General features: G+C 34.9%; 1 protein-coding gene across 1 annotated transcript in view; it reads left to right on the top strand.

Annotated features, from left to right (window-relative positions):
* Tenm1 (teneurin transmembrane protein 1) overlaps positions 1-22,146 on the top strand; it is a 788,119-nt gene that overhangs the window by 417,683 nt on the left and 348,290 nt on the right. The window contains exon 6 of the mRNA XM_010608026.2: positions 16,305-16,545. Coding sequence (XP_010606328.1) covers positions 16,305-16,545 — 241 coding nt within the window. The remainder of the gene's footprint in view (positions 1-16,304; positions 16,546-22,146) is intronic.

Here is a 22,146-nt window from a genome sequence, read left to right as displayed (position 1 = left end):
TAACTTATATATATGACATATATATATATGTCATATATATATGTATACTATTTCTTACAGTGATTTTTTAGACAGATACATCTGTAAGGGAAAGAGGTCAGTTAGGAAACAGGGCACAAAAATGTCTTTTGCTCTTCTAGCTCCAACACGGTGTATTTTCTGAAAGACATGATGCTGACCATTTGGTATTAAGGTAGAAAGCAATTATGACTTGTACTAAAGATATGCTCATCCCATATGCCACCTCTGGCTGACATTGTGAACTTGAACAAATAATATAAATTTTCCATGCCTCATTTTCCTCATCTTATATTTAAATGTATTTATCTTTTGCATTAACAACTTTATTATCACAATAACTTACCATATCTTATAATGAGAATGATGATAGGAATGATAAATAAATGGAATGATATTTTCACCTCTCTGCCAGATAACTAAAAGTAATTAAATACAGTAGAAAACCATTTACTCAGAATGTCTGAGACCCGATCTGTTCTAGATTAATTATATTGTAATTTAGATGTCCTAATTCCACATGAGCAAAACAATTATTAAAGACATGTTTACTCATAAATTATGCGCATATATGAAGTGCCATGCAGGCTATAGTAAGAAATACATTTCAAAATTCTCTGTGTCTTACAAAGTATAATATACAATATGGAATTAAGATATGGTAGAAAATAAACAAGTGTTTTAAAGCAAATGAATTAGAAAATGTATCAGGTGTTACTACCTTAATACCACTGGTTAGTGCTATATACTGAATTGTGTTCCCCAAAATTCTTATGTTTGAGGAAATAACAGGGAAGATATCATAATCAGGAAACCCTAACCACCAATGTGATAATATTTAGAGATGAGGGTTTGGGAGATAATTAGGTTTAGATAAGGCAGTGAGAATGGTGCCTTAATGATGAGATTCGTGCCCTTAGGACAAAGCAAAAGGCCACCATCTGCAAGCTAGGAATAGAGCCTTTCCCAGAAACCAACCATGTGGGCTCTTTGAATTTGGACTTTCAGCCACCAGAAAGTAAATATCTCTTGTTTAAGCCCCAAAGACCATGGCATTTTGTTATGTCAATATAAAGCAAGACATTTATTAGCATCATTTTATTTATTTAAACATATAGCCTTATATCTCCAGTAGTTGGTATCTACTTAGACACATCTTTTACTTTTATTATCATTTGAAGTAGTCCAATTTTCTAAGCAAAATTGCTTGTTTTCTTTTTCCATTATACAAACTAAAGAATAGGTAGTATAATGTTTATAAAATTAATTCATTTAAATTTTATTACACATTACAGCTAATAAATGATTATGAACATCACAATTCTTGTATTAACCAGCAAGATTACTGTTTATAACCATGGAGTCATCTACTATAATTTGTCTATCTCCTCCATAATGCTTGTATTTGACCACTGTAGTATCACTCCAGCACCATAGGATTCATGTAAAATGAGTGATTCAATTAAGAATGGCATAGCTTTTCATTCTGCAACAGATCTCTAAAATTTTTCATCTTATAAAATTGAAAATAAATACCCATTGGCCAAGTCTTCCTTTCACACTACTTCCAGCTCTGGAAACCACTATTTGTTTTCTGTTTCCAAGATTTTGACTACTTTAGATTCCTCAAATAAATGGTATTAGGAAATATTTGTCCTTCAGTGTCTGTCTTATTTCACTTAGAAACATGTCCTCCTGGTTTCATCCACAACATTGCAAATGGCAGGATTTCTTTCTTTTGTCCATCTATGGATGAAGATTTGATTGTTCACACTTTCCACCTCTTGGCTATTGTGACTAATATTGCAGCAAATACCTCTTTGAGATCCTGTTTCTGATGCATTTGAATATGATCCCTGCAATGAAATTGCTATATCATATAGTAAGTGTTTTTAATTTCTTAAGAATTATCATATTGTTTTCCATATCAACCAACCTGTTTATATTCTCACCAACAGTGCATGAATGTCCCTAATTCTCCACAATCTCACCAATACTCATTATTTTCTGCTTTTTATATTGCGATCATCCTAATGGATACAAAGTGATAGATTTTTGTAGCTTTGATTTGCACATCTCTGACAATTAGTGATGCTGAACATTTTTCCATATACCTGTTGACAATTTATATGTTTTCTTTAGGGGAAAAAAAGGCTGCTTAGGTCTTTTTTCTCGTTTCTTAATCAGGTTTTTTTGTTATTGAGTTGTATGAGTTCCTTATGTGTTCTGGGTATTAACCTCTTATTAGATATATTGTTATAAATATTTTACACTCAATCCAGCCAAATGTCTGAGAAGCAATGTTTCACAAATATTTTATTCCATCTCATAAGAATCTTCACTCTGTTGATTGCTGCCCCTGCTATGCAAAATGAACAGTTTTCAAGTCTTTTTGGGGAAAAATTGTGTTGTTCAGATATTTCTATTCACCAGACTTGTATTTAAGCAATCTTTTGTTGTAATGTTCAGGCCTCTAGCATATGTCTGTTTATTTTACATTTTCAATTCTTTCAAATGAAGGCACTAGAGAAACTGATGGCATTAGCACATTGTATTGTGTAGAATATAGTGAATATGTATAACAGGTCACTAAAATCCATAAAATATAAAATAGCACTCAAATTACATTTCTTAAAATGCTAGCTTTAATATCCATCGGGTTTTTAGACTTACATTTTAGTATACCCATGAAGCATTACACTGCAGGTTTGTATAACACAGCCAAATATTAGAGCTATTTTACTGAGTGACAGATGTCCTAGTACAACTTGTAGACTTGCTACTTGAATTACCATAACCCTAATCCACCTTCAGTGTTACCCATTTTTGTAATTCTCGCATGTATTGAGAGGAGGAAAATCCCTACATGTGATTCAGAATTAAAGAAAATATTTTATTAAAATAAGAACAAAATAAGAACCAAGATATATCATGTAAATTTACAAGATCCAAATGATGAATGTAATTGCAGTGTATACCTAAAATGTAACAATAAACTTAATAGAGAAAAGAAAATATTTTATTTTAATCCCATTTATTTGAAACCAATTTGTTACACTTTGTAAATAGAGACATGAACATCCTGAATGTCAGTTGCTATATAATGTAAGAATTGATTTTATGCCTGTAATATTTCCTCAGTAAACACAGTTAGACTTTAATATACAAATGAGAAATAACATGCATAATTTTTTTTTTTTTGGTACCGGGGATCAAACTTAGGTCCTTGTATTTTTAACCGTCTTTTAAATTGTCTTTTTAAAGCAGATCCAGTAAGCAATCTTTTCTGATATCTTCAGGATCAACTTGAGATAAAGTCACGCATCCAATAAGTTCAAGAGTTTTCCTATGAGTCACATAAATTATGTAGGTACTACTGAAATGAGACTATTTGCTACTGAAAATTAAAAAGAAACATTTAATGACCTGTGCATACACATTTTGAATTGGGTTGACAATTAAAGAAACCCATCACATGGATTTAATTAATTATGTCTTATTTCATGGCTGATTCAGATTCATTATTTTATCTTCATTGCTTCTAGTAAATATACCATATGTTTTATAAGCTCAGTTAATATGGTTTGCTCTGAAACCCAGGAGAGATGACTGAGAAACAGCAGTAGAAGGCAGTTTAGTACTACTGAACCTAAAGCCTTAGCCTAGCTTCATTACGTCTCTGAACCTCATATTCTGCATCTCTAAAGTAGATACAGAGTGTGAATTTAAAATATTGTTGGTTTTTTCAAGGAAGCAAACATTAATCATATCCTCAGAAGAACTAAAAAACTTCACATTCTTAATAATGACATTTTTGCAAATAGTCCAGTGATTAAGGCATTCTAGAAATGTGGGCAAGAAGGCAAGATAGAGTGGAGGGCCAAAAAATAACACCAGGAAGAAACAGTAAGTAAAGTTAGTGGTGCCTCCATAATGATTATGCATAGCTTAATGTATATTCATGGCACCGACAGAATTGATTAAAATTTTTCAGATAAATTATTTCATTCGATTATAAAAAGTACCTAATTCAATTCTGTCTCTCCCTCAAAATAATTAGCCTCATGTTTTAATGACATACCACCATAGTCTCCATGACACTAGCACAGTGTAAATGACTTCAGTCAAAGGTAGGAAGAGATCTAACATCTAAGTAGCCTTGCCTCTTCCCATCTTGAGTGGGGCTGGCCCTGGAGATGGGGTGGGGGGGGTGTTCTTTCCTTGCACGTACGAACTGGCAATAAAAAAAGTGGTAGTAAAAGTAGCAGCAACAAGAACAACAAGTGTGAATGTATCCCAGTACTCCCTGAATTCTTCCAAAGAAAACTTGTTTCCTAATCTAAGTTCATAGTGCGTAATAATTGCAACAATAATTTAATTTGTACTAATATTAATTGTGTTTGTCACACGTCAGGCATTATGTTTAGCACTCAGTATACAATCCAAGTAGGGTGTCCATGCTTTTTATATATAATATAGATTATCATTAATATACAATAGTTTTATAAATATGTTTGGATTCGTTGTGAACCGCATTATCTCTCCCATATTAGGTTGATGCACAGTTACAAATTCAATCAGATGTCATTAGCTTAAAATGTGTCCGTTGATCTTTATGTTAATATGATAACATTTCTGTTTATTTTTAATGTGAAAGCTCTACCTATGGAACACTATATTTTAAGCAGTAGTCATAGTTTGTTAGGTGGCACTTTTGTTTGTACTGTTTTTAAATATCTCTGAACATTGTGACACATTAACTAGCTAAACACAACTTTATTCCTCATGGGGTTTGATACACTTTGAGGAAATTCTTTGAAAATCAATTTTGCTTGAAGGTTGGCCCAGTGAATAAAGCATGAGATAATATTTGTGAAAGTCTTTGAGGGATGCAGATGAAAAGTGCTTCCTAAATACAAAGCACTAGTGTCGTATTCATGGAAATGATTTTTCTTCACATCCTTTACTCTGTGTACATCCTGAGGTGTTATTGCAAATAGGAACTTTAGAAATGCATGTGTGCCCCAATCATTTAGCATAGAGAAAATGCAAGTAAGGACATTCAAAGTCCTTAAATGAAAATCATGAAACACAGAATGTTATCTGAAGTAAAAGGAACCGAGAACATAATAAGAAAGCTAATCAATAGGAGGTTTTGCTGTGGCTTGGAGGAAAAGTAAAAGATGGGAAAGATAGGAGTCGATTGTTATTGTGTTAACTCATGACTTCAGTAATAACTTTTTATAACTGTTGGGAGAGAATGAGAAACCTGTGAAGATTCTAAAACATTTTAACTATAATGGGGAAGCTATAAATAAGCAAATATCTTGGAGTCACATAGTATTTTTTGTCTTAACTTGCCAAATTGTACTTGAATTTTATAGATTTGGTTAGGTTCAATAACTTGTTGTTCATTTAATAATATTCGGTGTTTACTTTGTGATAGGCCCTCTACTAAAAACTTTATACACATCACCTCATCTAGTTTTCATAAAAGACTAAAAGGTGTTTATTACTGTCCCTACTTTACAGACTATGAAACAGGGGCTTGAAAGGAATTGATTGCTCATTATCATATAGATAGTAAATGGTAGATCTGTGATTTAAATCCATATTGATCTGATTCTAATGCCTATAACTTAACTATATAATTTAGAAATATCACAATATGCTTGCTAATTTAAGTGAGTTATCTACAGATTATATCAGTAAGGGACTTAGTAATACAGAAAATCCTCTATACTTGATTCATCTTACTGAACACAAATTAAACCAAGACTCTCCTCTGTTTCTTGTGCTTCTGAAGACAAGGTGTGCCATAACTGACTAGTTTGAGTCCTTTTGTCCTTTGGCAACCCAATCATTTGTTTTGAAAGTTATAAGGAGTAATAACACTAGTAAACTATGACTACTACTTTAAAGAAAGGTATGCAGTCATGCCATAGTGCATGGATACCACTCACCATCTGTCATATATGTCTCTATACCTTGACCTGAAGTTGAAATTCATGATTACTACCGGAAGTCTATATTAGACTATGTCAGATCTGCTTATGGAAATCTCTAAGTAGGAATGAATTGGAAATATCAAAGACACGTATTTTGAGTACTGACAAGAGAAAATTGCCCTAGTGCTGCCAAAGTGAGAATTTGAAGATCAGGGAGCTGGACATTAATCCTAGGTAACATAAGTTCCTGAGCAACAGAATTATGTTTTACAGACGAGTTGCCAAATACTGATGAGGATGACAGTAAGAAAAACAGCAATTTCATAATAATGTATTCTTTTGCACTGAGGGACAGACATCTCACTGTGAGAACTAAGATCACCAAATGAGCATTTGTATTCCTGTAATTTTATTTCTATCCATTGCATTATGGAGAATAAACCAGAGTAAAAGCAAATGTGAATAAATCCAGATTGTCATCACACCTGTCCCTAAACCTAAGCCACATTCTTTGGTCTGGGCTGGTGCGCACTTCCACCACTAATGCCTAGAAAGGAGCTCTGCTACCAATTCTAGGCACTGGGTACAAGATGTCTCCTTGAGAAACTGCTTTACATAACAGTATGGTTAATCCTTTGTCCCTTTCATCATCTCCCTTATCTTTCATACAGTGTTTCCCATAACTTTTGAAAAGTGCACCTAAATGAGCTTAACCAAACTTTAAGTTTTTTTAGACACTTGCTTAAAGAAAACATTTGCCAATCACTACCTACGAAACGTTTTCTTAATTTATAGCACTACCATCTATATTTATTTCTACAATCTCACATATTTATACCTTCTTCAACACATGTTATTATTCTCTTCTTCTGTTTATATAGGCTGACTTTCACCCTTGAACTAATTTTTCAATTTCTCTAAGGCATATATACATTATTTTAATCTCTAGGGGATGAAATTATCATTGTTCACTCCACACAACATTGTATTGGTAAATTTCACTAATTTGCTTATTTTGATGAACATTTTACATTTTATCCACTAGCAGACATAGCTATATATCAATATATCAGTATATTTCCTAATTGAGCTGCTTTCTCATGACTTCTTTAGCCATCTTTCTAGTTAATGAAGTCTCAAGTGCAATCTATACATAGTTTAAGGCTACACGTGACAAAACATCATTACAAAAGAATATATCAGATAACTTTTTTTGTGTTCTGGGTGAAGTTCATCCAGAACATTGTATTTTGTTTGAGGATCCATAAAGACCTAGTTAAATTGGAGGGAGTCCAGGGAGATAAGCAGAAATGTAATTGAGATAATGAATCAGATTTTGAAGGAAAAATAAAAGTGAGTTAATTATGCATAGCTTATCATAAGCAAAGTTTATAAAGTGCACTTAGTGAAAGGTCTTCATTTTGGCACCTGTCCAAAACAAAAAAAAACTCTATTGAATATCTCATACAAATAACATGTTGGAAAAAAGAAAATTTGTAATAATGAGAAAAGCAATCAATGAATATTTTAAGAAAGAACCTTTTCGGGCACAGAATTAGTCCACACAGTAACAAAGAGCTGGTAGGAAAGTGAATATTTCAGGGAAATAAGTTATTGGCATCGTAAGACACTCGTCCTCCACAGTTGCTACAATTTTCTATAAAATCACTTGATTGAACGCAACTTAAAATGTTAAATTCACTCAAATTAATTTAATTTGAAAGTAAAGTAATAAGTACATTGAATAAAATTGTGGAATCTATGTAAAACATATAAAGATGTTGTGTGTTTTGATCCTGTAGCTGAGAACTGCTGAGCTAGAGCAAGCAGGCCAAAATATAGGTGAAATTTTAGAATCCTCTGGGTTTTATGAATACTGCTATAGCAGTGCCATCTCTGCCCCTCGTTCCTCTTGTCCCAAATGGGAGCCTGCTTGTGTTCAAGCCCCTAACTACAAATGTGGGACTGCTTTTCACCACTCAATTAGGTGTTCATGGGTCCCTTTCATCCTTTGAGTCATGTGGTGGGAGGCAAGGAGAAGACTACAAAGTACAGGTCACCTTTCCCACCAGTTAGCCAGACGATGGTTATGTTGTTGTCTTAATACTGATCAGAATTATTTTTTCCATTCTATTTGAAAAATTTGAGGAGGGGGTGAATCCCCCACAGGCTAACTTCCTCTTCATGCTTTGTTTTTATGCCCTAGAAAGTTTTATCTTCTGTTGTACGTTTTGTTTTTTGGCTACTCCCCATATAGCATGCCCCCATTATTTAACATGGTAATTTGAAAAATATTTTCTTAGAACTTGAAATAGTCATATTTTCTTGACTTGTGCTTCAAAAATTCAAAGATCCACTTTGATAAATAAAATATAATGATTGTCATGTATTGTTTTTTTAATAAATGCAGGGAAATAATTTATTACATTGTAATAAAAATGAAGCCCTGAAATGAAAACTTTCTAAAATTCCAGAATACGTTACTAGTTAATTAACTATTTCACTGTCAATTAATTCATAACCCTTCATTACCTACTTGCAAATAAATAATGAACTCAAAGATTGAGAATAATTGAAATACCTACATACAACTTTAGTTTGAATATAAACTAAATATAAAACTTTTAAGGATCATTACTTTTCTATATTTTATTTCAGATATACTTGACTGGCTAATAATGGAAACCACAGCATCATTGTCAGCATATGATAAAACAGGGCAATTATCTACTTCATGTTTCATGGTACATAATGGATAATAGAATTTCCTTCAAGATTATAGCAAAAATACTTTACCCAACTACTATTTAATTGTTAATCAATGTCATATATTAATATTTAAATATTGATATTTAAAATTACAAATTGTACCCTGAAGTAGAGCTTTCTACCATTTTACTTATTAAAATATTATTTTTTAAGATAACAGATGTATTGGCTCCATTTTTCTTTTTTCAACACTGCAAAATTTCTTGAAAAATGTAAGAAAAGCTGTAGCCATCCTGTATTTTTTACAACTAAGAAATTTGAATACTTCAGTAATTTAAGCAAAACAGCATTTATTACAGCCCTCTTTTTTTTTTTTTTCTTGGTTGTGAAGTCCTCAGTTGTTTGACTTAATTTACGTCAGGGAGTTGATGAGTTAACAAACCAGCCACTTATTGGCAGAAATATTGACTAGCATGCCCAAATTGGATAATTAAACTACATAAATCCAATACAGTGCACAATATTTGTATTTCTCCTATAACAGAGACAGGGAGGGTTGGGCTGGATTTGGGGTGTTTTGTGGATTTCTAACTCATTGTTATGCTAGGACAGGAAAACTGATGAGTGTGACTTGGGATATAGAAAGTTTAGACTTTCTGGAGGTAGACCAGTACATCTTTGAATCATCATTTTATGAAGAGACTGAACACAAATATAAGTTTTAGCATGTGTAATTTTGTCAGTGTTGACATACTTCTAGCGATTGTAACAAACAAATCTCAAAAAACTGACAAATGAACAGTGTTATCACATTGTTCTTTGGTTTGAGAAACTGAAATTGCAAATAGAGACCAAAACCTATAATAGGTATTGGGAAATGGGAAGAAAAAGTTCCAATGAGAAGGGGAACAAAGGAAAGGAGAGGGGAAAGAAAGAAGGGAAAAACAGAAGAAAAAATGGAAGCAAAGCTTTTGTAAATATGGAGGGGTTGAAGGAAGGAAAGGGGAGGGGAACAAGCGAAAAAACAAGAATCAAGATATATTATGTACTGGTACAAATACCCTATGATGAATGTGATCATTATGTATATCTAAAATGTACCAATGAAATTAGCAACAAAAAATAAGTTATCAAAGCATAGTTTCTTCCTTGTTTTGTTAGTGAGAGGGCTATTCAAAGTTCTCACAGGGATGCACTTTGCAGTCTCAAAGGTAGTGTATAATGTCTCAGGGCTGAGGAAGACATGCAGAATGCAGTAATTCAGAACCAGATAGAACTCATGTAAGTGAGAAAACATCATAATATCTTGTTAGCCTTTTCCCAGGGTTTCTATGACTCTTCTCCTGCAATCATCTTTAATTGCTAATTCTCCTGTAAATTTCTCTCTACTTCTGCCTTTCTGTGGTTGTCTGTCTTGTTCATACATATGCCCATATATACATAAATATTTATTAAACATTAGGTCTTTTACAGACTCATTTCTGTTCTCAACCTATCATTTATTTAACTGATGAATCTACTTCTACTAATGAATGTTGGTACAATAATATTATACCAGTATTATTTCATCCAGAGAATTGATACACTATATTGGTTTATTCTTTTCTTCTAAAAATCAATTCTCATCATCCTATTCTTTGCACTTCTAATAATAATTATAAAGTTGAGAACAGAAGTGTTCATAGTCAAATACATTTAAGATTAATTTAATGGCCATGAGCACAATGAAGTTAATGAATATTAACCATCAGTTGCAAATTCATGAACCACATCAAAAGTTATGAAAACTCCTTGTGAAAAGTGAAGTAGTTTAAAGCAGAAATATATTTTAAAATTATTAGTAACAATAATAAGTCTCTCCTTCTATTAAACCTCTTTCCTAATATCCCTTCTCCTGGGAAGAGGAACACTTTATAAAACCACCCAAGGAACTATAGACTTATAATTGACCTTGAGAGACTTGACACAGATAGGTATGGCAATAACCCTTAGTGCACTGACGTTCTTTGAACATGTGGGTTAATGTGGTCTTTACAAGCAATAATTTATACCGTTTCATAAGGGTTGAAGAAGGTGATAAAATAATAACAGAGGCCCATTTTCCCTTATCCAAAGCCTTTGGGGTCCATTGTCTCAGAATTTAGATTTTTTTTCAGAACTTACAAAGGCAATGATATATGTATACTGTATATTACATGACACTGACGGTGGTATATGAGCCAGCACCCCTTAATAAAATGCATTAGTACTTCCACAGTTAAATGGGTGAAAATTCAGTAATGTGATAAAGATCACAAATGACTGTACATTGCTTCAGATCAGGTTTTACCACCAAAAGAATTAGAAAAATAAAAACAACGGTAACAGCTTTCAGGACTTTTTTTTTCATTACAGAATAACAGATAAATGAGTGTGGAGCTACACTTTCCCTTCCCCGATGAAGTAATGAAAGCAGAATCAAGCCAGGAAGTGCAGACATGGGTTCTGATCATTTTCTGGAGCTATACAAACAGATGTGTCTCTTTGTCAACATATACATAATATATATAGGAAAATTCACTTTGAGAGAGTATTATCATAGTGTCCTTAAGGGAAAGAATGTTCGATTTTAGTACATGAATCTGTAAAAACTGGTCATGTGTCTACTTTGGAGAAATTTTTCAAGAAAAAATTATCTATAATACTATATTCATATCACTTACAGAAATTTCTTTTTATGTTCAGTCATGTTAGCTACAATGCTTGTTTAAAGACATTATTTCTCCCTAGTTATTGGTATATTTGAGAATGCTTTGAATTTAAGGCAAATTTTGTGTTTTTCTATATGCTAAAATCAGTAGATAAATACAAAAACATGTATATAGCTGAAAAGACTGCATGACAATATACAAAATGGACACAAACTTACACCTGAAACATCAACCAGCTACCTCAGTTTACCCAGTTTACCATTCACATCTGGTATCATATTTGGCATATCATTTATGTGTTTTATGCATCAATATGTGTATAACTGCTACTATCCTTATTGGGTATTTCATAATGTGTCATTTTGGGGGGATTTTTTGTGCCCCAACACCATTATTCTCAGCAAGGTTTTTCCCTTGTGTGATTTTTGCAAAGTGCAGTGAATTTTTGAAATGTGTGCATCACCTTGTAACAGAACTGTATGTGTTAATGAAATGAAAGGGGTGAAACACTCTGCTAGACACTGTGATAGGTTTCCACATGGTGTTTCTGAGCAGAGATACACTATTTTTTGGTGAAAACTTTCTATAACACATGATCTAAATTAAGATTTATTTGCAAAAAATAAGAGAGAAAGAGAAAAGAAAAAAACTATGCAAGACAAGTCCCCCACTTACATTTTGAAGACAAGGGCAGTGTTGTTTCTGAAGGCTTATACTTCTATAACAGGCTCTGGCACACCTAAAAGGTCTTAGATCTACAAATTGGAGAAATTTCTCCCTTTATACATTATCCTACCAAGTTATTTTAGGGCCTTAAATCGGAAACGAGCTCCTATCCAAATATATGATTTAGACTTTTCCATCTGAAAATTTAATTTACTTTCAGAAAGCTTTATAAGTATGTCTGGATATCTACATTTGCATAATTGCCACTCCCCAATTCTCCCTGTTTTGGGCACAAAAGTATAAGTTTGCCAGATATATTTGGAAGTGAGTGTATATGATTCTTAACCCCCTGGAATTGGCATTCTAGAACTCCTGACACTGAACACTGATGTATTTTTCATTAGTATTTAATGTTGGGAAATCCCATTTCACGGAACCCAAGGATTAAATTACTTCATTTGGGAAGGAACAAGTGCATTCCCCATCTTTTTCCTGAGGTGATAAAAAGAATGAATTTTAAATGATTTGCATTTCATAAGGGCTTAAGGTCTGGATATATTCCACTCAGTGCAACAATCCAATATTGTGAAAACATTAAAAGACAACATTAACTTGTAGGAAAACCTTAGCATATGGAACATTGGAATAAAAACACACAGCAAAATAGATAAAAAACACACACATACATGTATACGTGCATGTATGTACGTATACATGTATATTATTGAAATGACTATACACAAACCTTCTGCCTGTGGCAGCAATATAGTAATAGCATGATTGTACTTTTCAATGAAAAAAATGTTTTCTTATTTTTCCTAATAAGCAAATTGCAAATATTTTAAGGAAATCTAGAAAGTATTATGTGCAGATAAACATGAGCAATTGTATTTCTTTTGCCACAGCTGTACTGACTAGAAACTTTCTTTTGAACAACTGTGCTGACACAAATTCGTAGGCTATTAGATGTCATAGTGTTATTTAGAGGTATTCTGAACACAAACTCTATAGTGGATTTGTCTTCTTCCTCTGACCTTGTACTCCCATACTTTACTTTACTTTCCTTAGGTCATTTCCTACACGTACATGGCCTTAGATGGCGAATCTGTGGCATGTTACTACTGGTCTTTCCATATTTTGAACAGGCATTATTAAAGATATACTCCTAAGTGAAATAAATAAGTCACACATGTGTAAATACCGAATAGTTTCCCTGGTGTGAATAATCTGCAGCAATGCATAAGATTCTAATAAGATTACTGACATTTAGAAATGGGAAGAAAGGAGCTAAAGGTGTAGAGAAGGTGGGACGGGTAGGGGAAGGGTAATAAGGGAAAAGAAAAAAAATGTGAGATAATGAAAAGATGAAAATAAAGTGTTTGTAGATGGGGAGGAGAGGAAGGGGTGAAGGGAGGGCAGGGGTAAGGGGAAAAAATGAGAATCAAGACCTGTCATGTAGAGGTACAAAATCCCAACAATGAATGTAACTGTACTGTATCCCCAAAATGTACCAATAAACTCAATTAAAGCTGAAAAATAAATAAATCTCATCTTCAGGGTATCGCTGTCCTTTCCCCATTGCTCTGAATGATTCCACTGAGACCTCCAAAGGGGACTTCTACTACTCTGTGATACCAGTGGCTGAATTAGAATTGGAGCCAAAGGAGACAAGAGCTTCTTTAGGCCCCATGAGTGAGGCAAATCCTTTTTTTTTTTTCCCTTTGGTTACCGGGAATGGAGCTTGTGACCTGATGCTTGCAAAGCAGGCGGCTGAACCCTGGCCCGAGGCAAATACTTTTCTATCAGTAAAAACTTTTAGGAATCCTGCTCTGTACCAAGAACTATGCTCAATGCTGTGTGGCATACAAGGGAATTAGATGGCTTTCCTTAAGAAACCTGTAAACTATTGTGGGAAATAAGTCAAAATACATAAGGGAACACCCTATCACAAACTTGGAGGCCAAAATGATGGTAAGAACAGTAAATGTTCAAGTCAGAAAAGAAAGTCATATTATTTTTCTAAAATAGCATAGTAGAAAAAGTTCTAGTTTAGGAATCATCAGACATGGGAGAGCAAATTTATGCAAGCTCAACAACTTTGAATAAGTTGCTTCATCTCTCTGAGCTTTGGATTCCACTAACTGAACTAGGTAATTCATATGGTTCTTTCCAAATTCAAGTTATATACTTCTGCTCTATACAATAAGCAAGTAGCTACTGATATGCTGCGTTCAGGTACATTTTACATGAATTAAACTTCATCATTAAGAAAAATGATTATCATTTCCATTTAACAATGAGAAGTGAAAGCTTCTATGTGACAGATGCAAAATTTAAGCTTCAGATTTGCCAGGTGTGTGCTCTTCCCACTATACATAGCTTTACATCACACTGCCTTCTCCTTTGTATTTTGGGAGTTGTGGTCTGAGAGGGAAGAAGACATGTAAACATAAATGAAAAATCTGGAACATATAGAAGATTTGGCATCTCCGAATCTCAAGAAGGAAAATAACTTGTATTACAGAGATCTTTCATATAGGGGATGAAGCATTGGTCATTGGTCAGAGAGAGGCGATGGGAGTTCTAGCATTGGCCCTACAACTGATTTATCATGTCTCTCGGAACAAGGTTTTCATCTGCAAGATGAAAAAAACTCAAAGGTTCTTTGTGTTCTAGGATTCTACGCTTCTCTAAGTCCCAAGAATGGAAAGCACACTCCAGTTATGGTTATGAATATGAGCACAAAATTTTAAAAAAATTAATGAGATGTTAAGCACAAGCAATGACTCTTTAGTGGATAAGGGGATTTGGGCTGAGCCTAGAATGATGGGGGTAATTTCGAAAATTCATGAAGCATTTGAAATATACAAGGATAGCTGGCCATCTACATAATCCTTTATAATCAAATGAATGATCACCACTCCCTTCCCTATCTATCTTTTGTACAATTCAGATTTTCATATAATACATTTATTTAAAGGAGATACCACCTGTACTAGAAATGCAGCCAAGCATTCTTCATGCTATTGAGACAGTAATATTATTTTTAAATCTGAAAAACATGCCAATGTCTTTAAAATTCATTTCTGAAGTGGAAGGATTGAAAGAAGTGATTTTGTCTGTGATCAGTCACTGCAAAGTGGGCCGCAGCAAAAACCAGCTGAGCCCTTTGCTAGGCATTGCAAGCCTCTGGCATTTTTCTGCTTTTCAACTCTCAGTCACTGGGGAGGTGGGACAAAGCTGTGCTGTCTACAAAGTTTATCCAGAACGTGCTGGTGTTACAAGCAATCACTTGACATCCATTATGTTTCTCCTGTGGAAGAGAGGTGGCTATCAGCTGAAATAGCAATTTCTTTTCAAAGGGGTTTAATTGGGATATTTCTCATGGGCCAAATTCTAACTCACTGTCTTTACGTGAACCTGCCAGGAATCAGTGAAAAAATAGCAACAACAGAAGTCTGAGGACCACTGCCCCAAGCTGACCCTTCTGCAAATAAGCAGAAAACAAAAAAGCCAGAAACAAGAGAAAGCAAAAAGAACAGTCTCCTTGCTGCCTAAACTGCTGCTAACATGTCAGAGCTCCTAGAAAGTAATGGCTATTGTTGGAGGGTGTGTTGCAGGCTGCTTTGCGTGACCATGGAAATATGTGTAGCAACCAGAACAAAGTCTTTTTGGCCTACTTTTTACAGGCAGCACTCTGAAGTGGGAGGTGGGTGGAGAGATTAGTTTCACACAGTTAAGTTACATATATGTGAGCTCTTTTTCTGTTGTATGGCTTTGCCCCCATGTAGGTAAGCTAGCATCCTTTCCTGAGGTAAACCAGAAGGTGGCCTTATATTTTTATTTGAAGTGTTGAATGATTTTCCTGCAGGAATTTGTGCTTTTCACTGTTTTCTGAAGTGAGATTTTTGCAACTGATGGAAATCAGCTCACTTCTGTTCTGTAACTTCGTGTCTTGTTGATGATTTATTTCTTCAGTACCAGAAACTATGACAAATTGTGTGAGGCGGGCTCATTTACTTTTTAGCTGCTAAAGCCCTGAAGAATTTACATGTAAATGCAACTGTGAATGTTTTACATTCCATAAGCATGCTGCACATGCTTTTGTAAGTTAAGTGACATTTTTACAGGCAGACTGAATTTAAAAACTCTCCCCCTACCCCACAGGTTATTTATCTGAAATCCATGGTAAGTCTGTCGTGCTGTGTTTTCCTGACTGTCAAGTGGGAGAATAAGTCTCTATTTTGTATTTTTTTTCTTTTCTCCTTTTCAGACATGCAGAGCAGCCCACACAACCAGTTCACCTTCAGACCCCTCCCTCCGCCACCACCGCCTCCACATGCCTGCACCTGTGCCAGGAAGCCACCTCCTACAGCAGACACTCTTCAGAGGAGATCAATGACTACACGCAGCCAACCCAGCCCAGCTGCTGCAGTTCCTCCAACCAGTACACAGGACTCAGTTCATCTGCATAACAGCTGGGTCTTGAACAGCAACATACCATTGGAGACCAGGTACTTCAGCTGCTATTAATCCCAATGAATTTAAGTATTGGCAAGGGATGTCTCTATGGAATGCACAAACCATTTCACCATCGTTATCTGCAGAGATGCACAAATGCACACCCAGATGCTTGGGCAAAAGTGCAGAGCCCTCCACAGGCATCTGCATCTAGACTCAGACCCAGGAACAGACAGAGATCAAAGCAGATGCACACACAAAGATGGAACCACAGATGCATAAATACCTCACTGTCAGACACTCACAGAAACATGAAATGAACCAATTATCTAAGCTGTCACTGCAGCATGAAAGTGAAAGGCAATTGTCCCTTGCTGAAGGAAACTGCAACGTTACAGGAAAATTCAAACACTACTGAAGGAACAGTGATAAATTTGATTTTATTTATTATAAGGCTATTTGAAACAATAATTGCCTTCAAATATTTTTTAAAAGGATTTCCTTCATGAAGGGGAAGTAGACGTGTAACTTTATTAACTGCATTCTGCCTTTAGAAGGAAATTCTGTCTAGAGAAAAACATTTGCTATTTTTTTCCTTCAATTCATGTGTTTAGGTTTTTGGAATCATTTCTCAAATCTTCATCATGCGATTGAAGTTCTACTCCTCCACTCTTCTGTGTCCCTTGACTATAATAGAATTTACCATGAAATTTGATTAATTAAGAAATGACTCACCATTTCTAGTCACTCTTAAATCAAAATTAAAACTTTAAGGACTGGCAGTGTATATAGCTCTGCGGTAGAGTGATTTCCAAGCTTGTACAAGGCTCTGGGTTCTACCTTCAGCAATGCAAAAAACAAAACTTGCAACTTACTATTAAGAAAAAAAAACATGAACTAGTAAAAGATGCCATTCTGTTATCTTTTAAATTCAAGATTTAATTCAAGATTTTTAATTCAAGATTTGTTTTCTGAGTGCCTCAACTTTTTCTAAAGACATTGAGATGCATAATGTAACGTGACAAACAATGCTTGGTATCAACTTCCACCTTAATATTCTGTAGGAAACAGAACATAAAAAGGACTAATAAATTCACATTAGAAATTTTTCCTCATCAGTATATTAAATTAAATTCCTACCATAGCACCAGAATATGTCACCATTCTGACCCAAGTCCAGGAATCTCTGTATAATCTATCATTTACTAAATTAGATGGGTTCATAAACTGCCTTTTTTGGTTATCTCCCAAGACAGAATATAGCAGTTACCACCATCAAAATGGAACTAGTGATATGATTTGTGCATTGTGGGGGGGTGAGTAAAAGTGAGAAAAACAGAGAACAATGTATGTCTTCCTCAAAGGATTTTCAAACAGTGATGATTTCCTCATTCTTTTGGTTGTTTTTCAGGGCTTAGGGATAAAGAACTAAGAAAACAGCGCAACAATATGGTTAACTAGCAATTCTGACAAGCAAACACAATCTTTTACTCTAAGAAGCCAAATAGCAGGAAATCTGGAAGGAGGGTGGGAATGGGCTCAGCAAATGGAGAGAGAAAACTATTCTTATTTGAAATGTACATCTAGGCATGTTTGTACAACTGCACCCACGGACCTTCTGTATCTATGCAAGGAGTGTATTAATTGGTCTCAGTTTCCTAAGACACAGTGAAGAACATAAGTTTTCATGTGAGACTGAGCAGAGAACCTTTTAGTGCCTCTTAAAATATGTTCAGCATTACAAAAATTAATTTTAAAATGCCTGAAAGCTTCATCAGCCTTATCAACTAGAATTTTCCAAATATATCCTTTTACATGTTCATTTCACATTTAGTTAATAAAAGGTAACTGTGGGTGCACATAAACTTATGCATAAGCTATGTAACAGAATTTCTCTGAGCCTCAGCTTCCTCATCTATGAAAATTAATATAAAACTGCCTTCCAGGGCTAGAGTTTAGTTCAGTAGTAGAGCACATGCTTGGCATGTGTGAGGCCCTATGTTCCATCCACAGCACACACACAAAAAGCCTGGCCTGTCCAGCTTTATGAAGACCTGTGAAGCTAGTGTAGGCAATTTAAAATGTGCCTCTTATGTGGCAAAGCACTGTGCAAAGGAAAGGTAACATTAACAGCCCTATTAAGTGATCGCCTGCCTGTGATTAATTATTGCTAAAATAGCAACTGAACTTATTTCTAAAGCATCCCATTCCATCTCAAACAACTACTGGGACCAAAACTTCTGCCACTTCTTAACTCTACCCATCTTCCCAAGTCTAATTTTAGTGACTCACAGAATAAATAAAAGCCATCTCACACATAATAGCTCTTCACTGGTCCCGAGTCTATTCTTCTTTGTGCTAAATGCCCCTTCACCCTCATTCCTTTACCTTTTCCTCATGTTTACTAGTTTAAAACCTCCCTTCTTGGGCTCTTCCTTTAGAACACATTATGGTTTATTCAAATTCCTCTTGAAATGGCCAAGGCTAAAGGCAAGTGTAGGTTCTTACTGGGATCTCTACTGGAAAGAACAGAGGTTTTTCAGTTTGCCTTGAGTGATGAAGAACATCCTCTCAATGTATATATTATTGTTCAGTGGGAAACCAGGAAACATTAGTCAACACCCAAAGGGAAAGGCAAGGCCTATAGCTCTATAACAATAAGACCCAGAAATGCTCTATATTTTTTCTCCCCTCTATCTCTTTCTTTGCCAGGTACTTTATTCTTTTCGACTCTAGTTTCTGCTTTCTCATATCAATGTGTGAGTTCACTTCATATCATGACTATAAGTGTACTCCTTCACCCTCTCACCCCAGTTTTTTGGCGGCAGATCCCACTGCTAATGGGTTCATTTTCTTGGTAGTTGTAGGATCATCTAAGGAAAGCAGTTTGATTAGTAAGGTTTAGCTTTTTGGTAGCCACATATCACCTACACACATTGAAAACTCTGGTAAGTAAACCAATGAACCTTTTCAACAGGTTCTGAAGCTAAGCCATGTTTTATTTATTCTATAGATATGTAAAGGAATCTTTATAATTACATACTTGGGAAGAAGAGTGTTGATAGAAATATGTTTAGAGGTTTCATCTGGCCTCATTTAATTTCATCATGTTAGCATGTGGAGATGTACCTGAATTCTAATTCTATCACATGAAGTAGTTGCTTTGCCATTATATTTGTGCGATATGTAGGTTTATAAAATATACATTCTCATTTTCATATAGGTTATAAAGGAAATGCGACATATGACTGATTAAAGTCGGAGCTCTATGACATGCCACTGGAAACCTCCCTACCATTGACCTCCATCTGTCAGGCAGCATTCTTTTGCTTATATACGCACGACCCACATTTCTCCATCTTGGATACAGTCACAGGCAAATCATGAAAGTCAAGTGCCTTGTGGATATCCACATATAATATGCCTACATTTTTACTGAACCGCCAGTCTGGCAACCATATCAAACCCATAAATGAAATGACATTTGTCTAATATGACCTCTTCTTGGGAAATGTAGTCTGTCATGCACTGCTTTTATCCTCTTACTATCTTTTTCTTAAGTGCTCAACAATCATCCTTTTAATAACCTGTTCTAGAATTTTCCACTTACTTCCAATGACATTTCATGGCCTATTCTGAAGAACCATATGCTAAATATTTGTATTGGAAAGATATATCAATAATAAAGAATTTAAAATAAATACGAGGAGTAAATTCTACAAATCTAATTAAAAGTATGGGTCCAGGCCAGGGATGTAGCTTAGTGGTGCCACCACCTGCCTCGCAAGTGCAAAGTCCTGAGTTCTGTCCCTGGTACAAAAAAAATTATGGGATAGTAAATAATTTAAAAATCTAAAGCCCATGTTTGTCAGCTCGTCTTCTGCCATATTTTACTCACACTACAGTCCCCAGAACTTTAGCAGCTCTCTAAAAAATCCAATCTACAAGAACTTTCAGTGCTCTAAGATAGAATTTTAATTCATCTAGAACAGTTGAATACCTGTCCTGGGCTTCAATTCATAGTTATTGATACTTGGTTTACCCTGGTAAGTCCATGATTCTTTGTCACAAAGAAAACTAGTAATTGAGAAGGCCACACTGACCTTGGACATCCGAAAGCAACTGTGTGAGTTGCACATCTCTCTTATGCTTGTTCTTCTTGCTCTAAATATATTTTTTAAAAAAACAACTTCTCTGTCATTTCTAGTAATGGTGTATTTTTAAAGCCTCAGGCTAATTTTCAGTATGAAGCTTCTTGGCATTTACTTCATGCCTTCTTATATTTATGCATCCTGGATTTTCATCCCTTTATTTTGGTAACACGTCTTCAGAAATAAAAACTGAATGGAAAACACCAGCAAAGGCACACTGATTTCAGCAGGTACAATTTATCTTATTTTATCTCCATTTTAGAGAATATCAGGTCAAGGATTCAAATTAATTCACTCCAGTGAGTTGCTTTTCTAAAATCATCCATTTGGGCTTTATAATGTACTTATAGATTCTAAGATTAAGTAGTTAATTTTGTAAAGCTTCCTATCACCAATTCGCCCCTTAGAGGAGTAAATCTCTTTTATCATGTTCTCTACTTTCTGTGAGGTATACTCATAACAAGGAATCTGTCATATACTTGCCTTTAGTTAAATATGATACAGCTAACTAACGTCTATGGAGGTGAAATCCCATGTCCACTGCATTTAACTCCTATGATACCTTTGTGGTCTCTGCTGAAAATAAGCATCCAGATCTTCCATCCAGCCAATCCCTTTTTATGGATTCCCTGACACCACCTATTAGCTTTGTAATCTTGAGCATATTCGTCAGAATTACCATACTTTAGTTTTCTCATCTGTAAATTGAGGATGATCCTAAAACCAACCTACTAAAGCTGTTGTGAGTAGTAAATGAGTCAATACTTGCAGTGTACTAAAAACACCCATGAACATAGTAAGCACTTGAAAAATGGTAATAATAATGATAGCAGCAATAATGACATAAGAAATGACTCTACGTTTTGTCCCTTTCTGTTTCTGTATTCATCTAATTAAAAGTATTTCTATCCTTATGTTCACATTTTTCCCGAAGTAAACAAATATAATGTCATCCTACTTCCTCTCTTGGCATGCTTTTAAATAGAATATACTCTTCATCACCGTATTCCAGTCTTTATAGCCAGCCCTCCTCCTGTGTGTTCTCATGATACATACCCATGAAGCTGTCTGAGACTGCCCTGTGATCAATCTCTGGAGCAGGTTTTAGATTGTTGCCTGCCTCCTGTCATTCAGAGAGACAATGCCTTGATTATCCAGTACATTGAGGATTGTGCCCTACCCTGCGCCTTTGTTTCCTCCAAAATCACCACTTCACTTTTACCTCCAAGGCTTCTTTTGGCATTCTCAATATTTGAATTATCTTTGGAGAAGGGAGATGAGGTATGTTTTGTGACTTGGAGAGATAAGTACATTACCAAAAGTAGAGAGGCTGAATGAGGTTTATAAACATATGTGCTCAAACATCCCTAGACAAAGTGCCCTATATCATTGTGAACCCAAAGCTATTACCTAATTTCTATGGCCCTCATCCATTAAATGGAGAAAATGACAAAACTTGCCTTTTAAATTATCTCAAGATATATATATACATATATACATATG

This window comes from Fukomys damarensis, unplaced genomic scaffold (assembly GCF_012274545.1).
Source record: "Fukomys damarensis isolate Sample0158 unplaced genomic scaffold, DMR_v1.0_HiC HiC_scaffold_39, whole genome shotgun sequence".
Taxonomy (NCBI): Eukaryota; Metazoa; Chordata; class Mammalia; order Rodentia; family Bathyergidae; genus Fukomys; species Fukomys damarensis.
The sequence above is the reverse complement of the archived record's forward strand: the minus strand, read 5'-3'. Positions and strand labels throughout refer to the sequence as shown.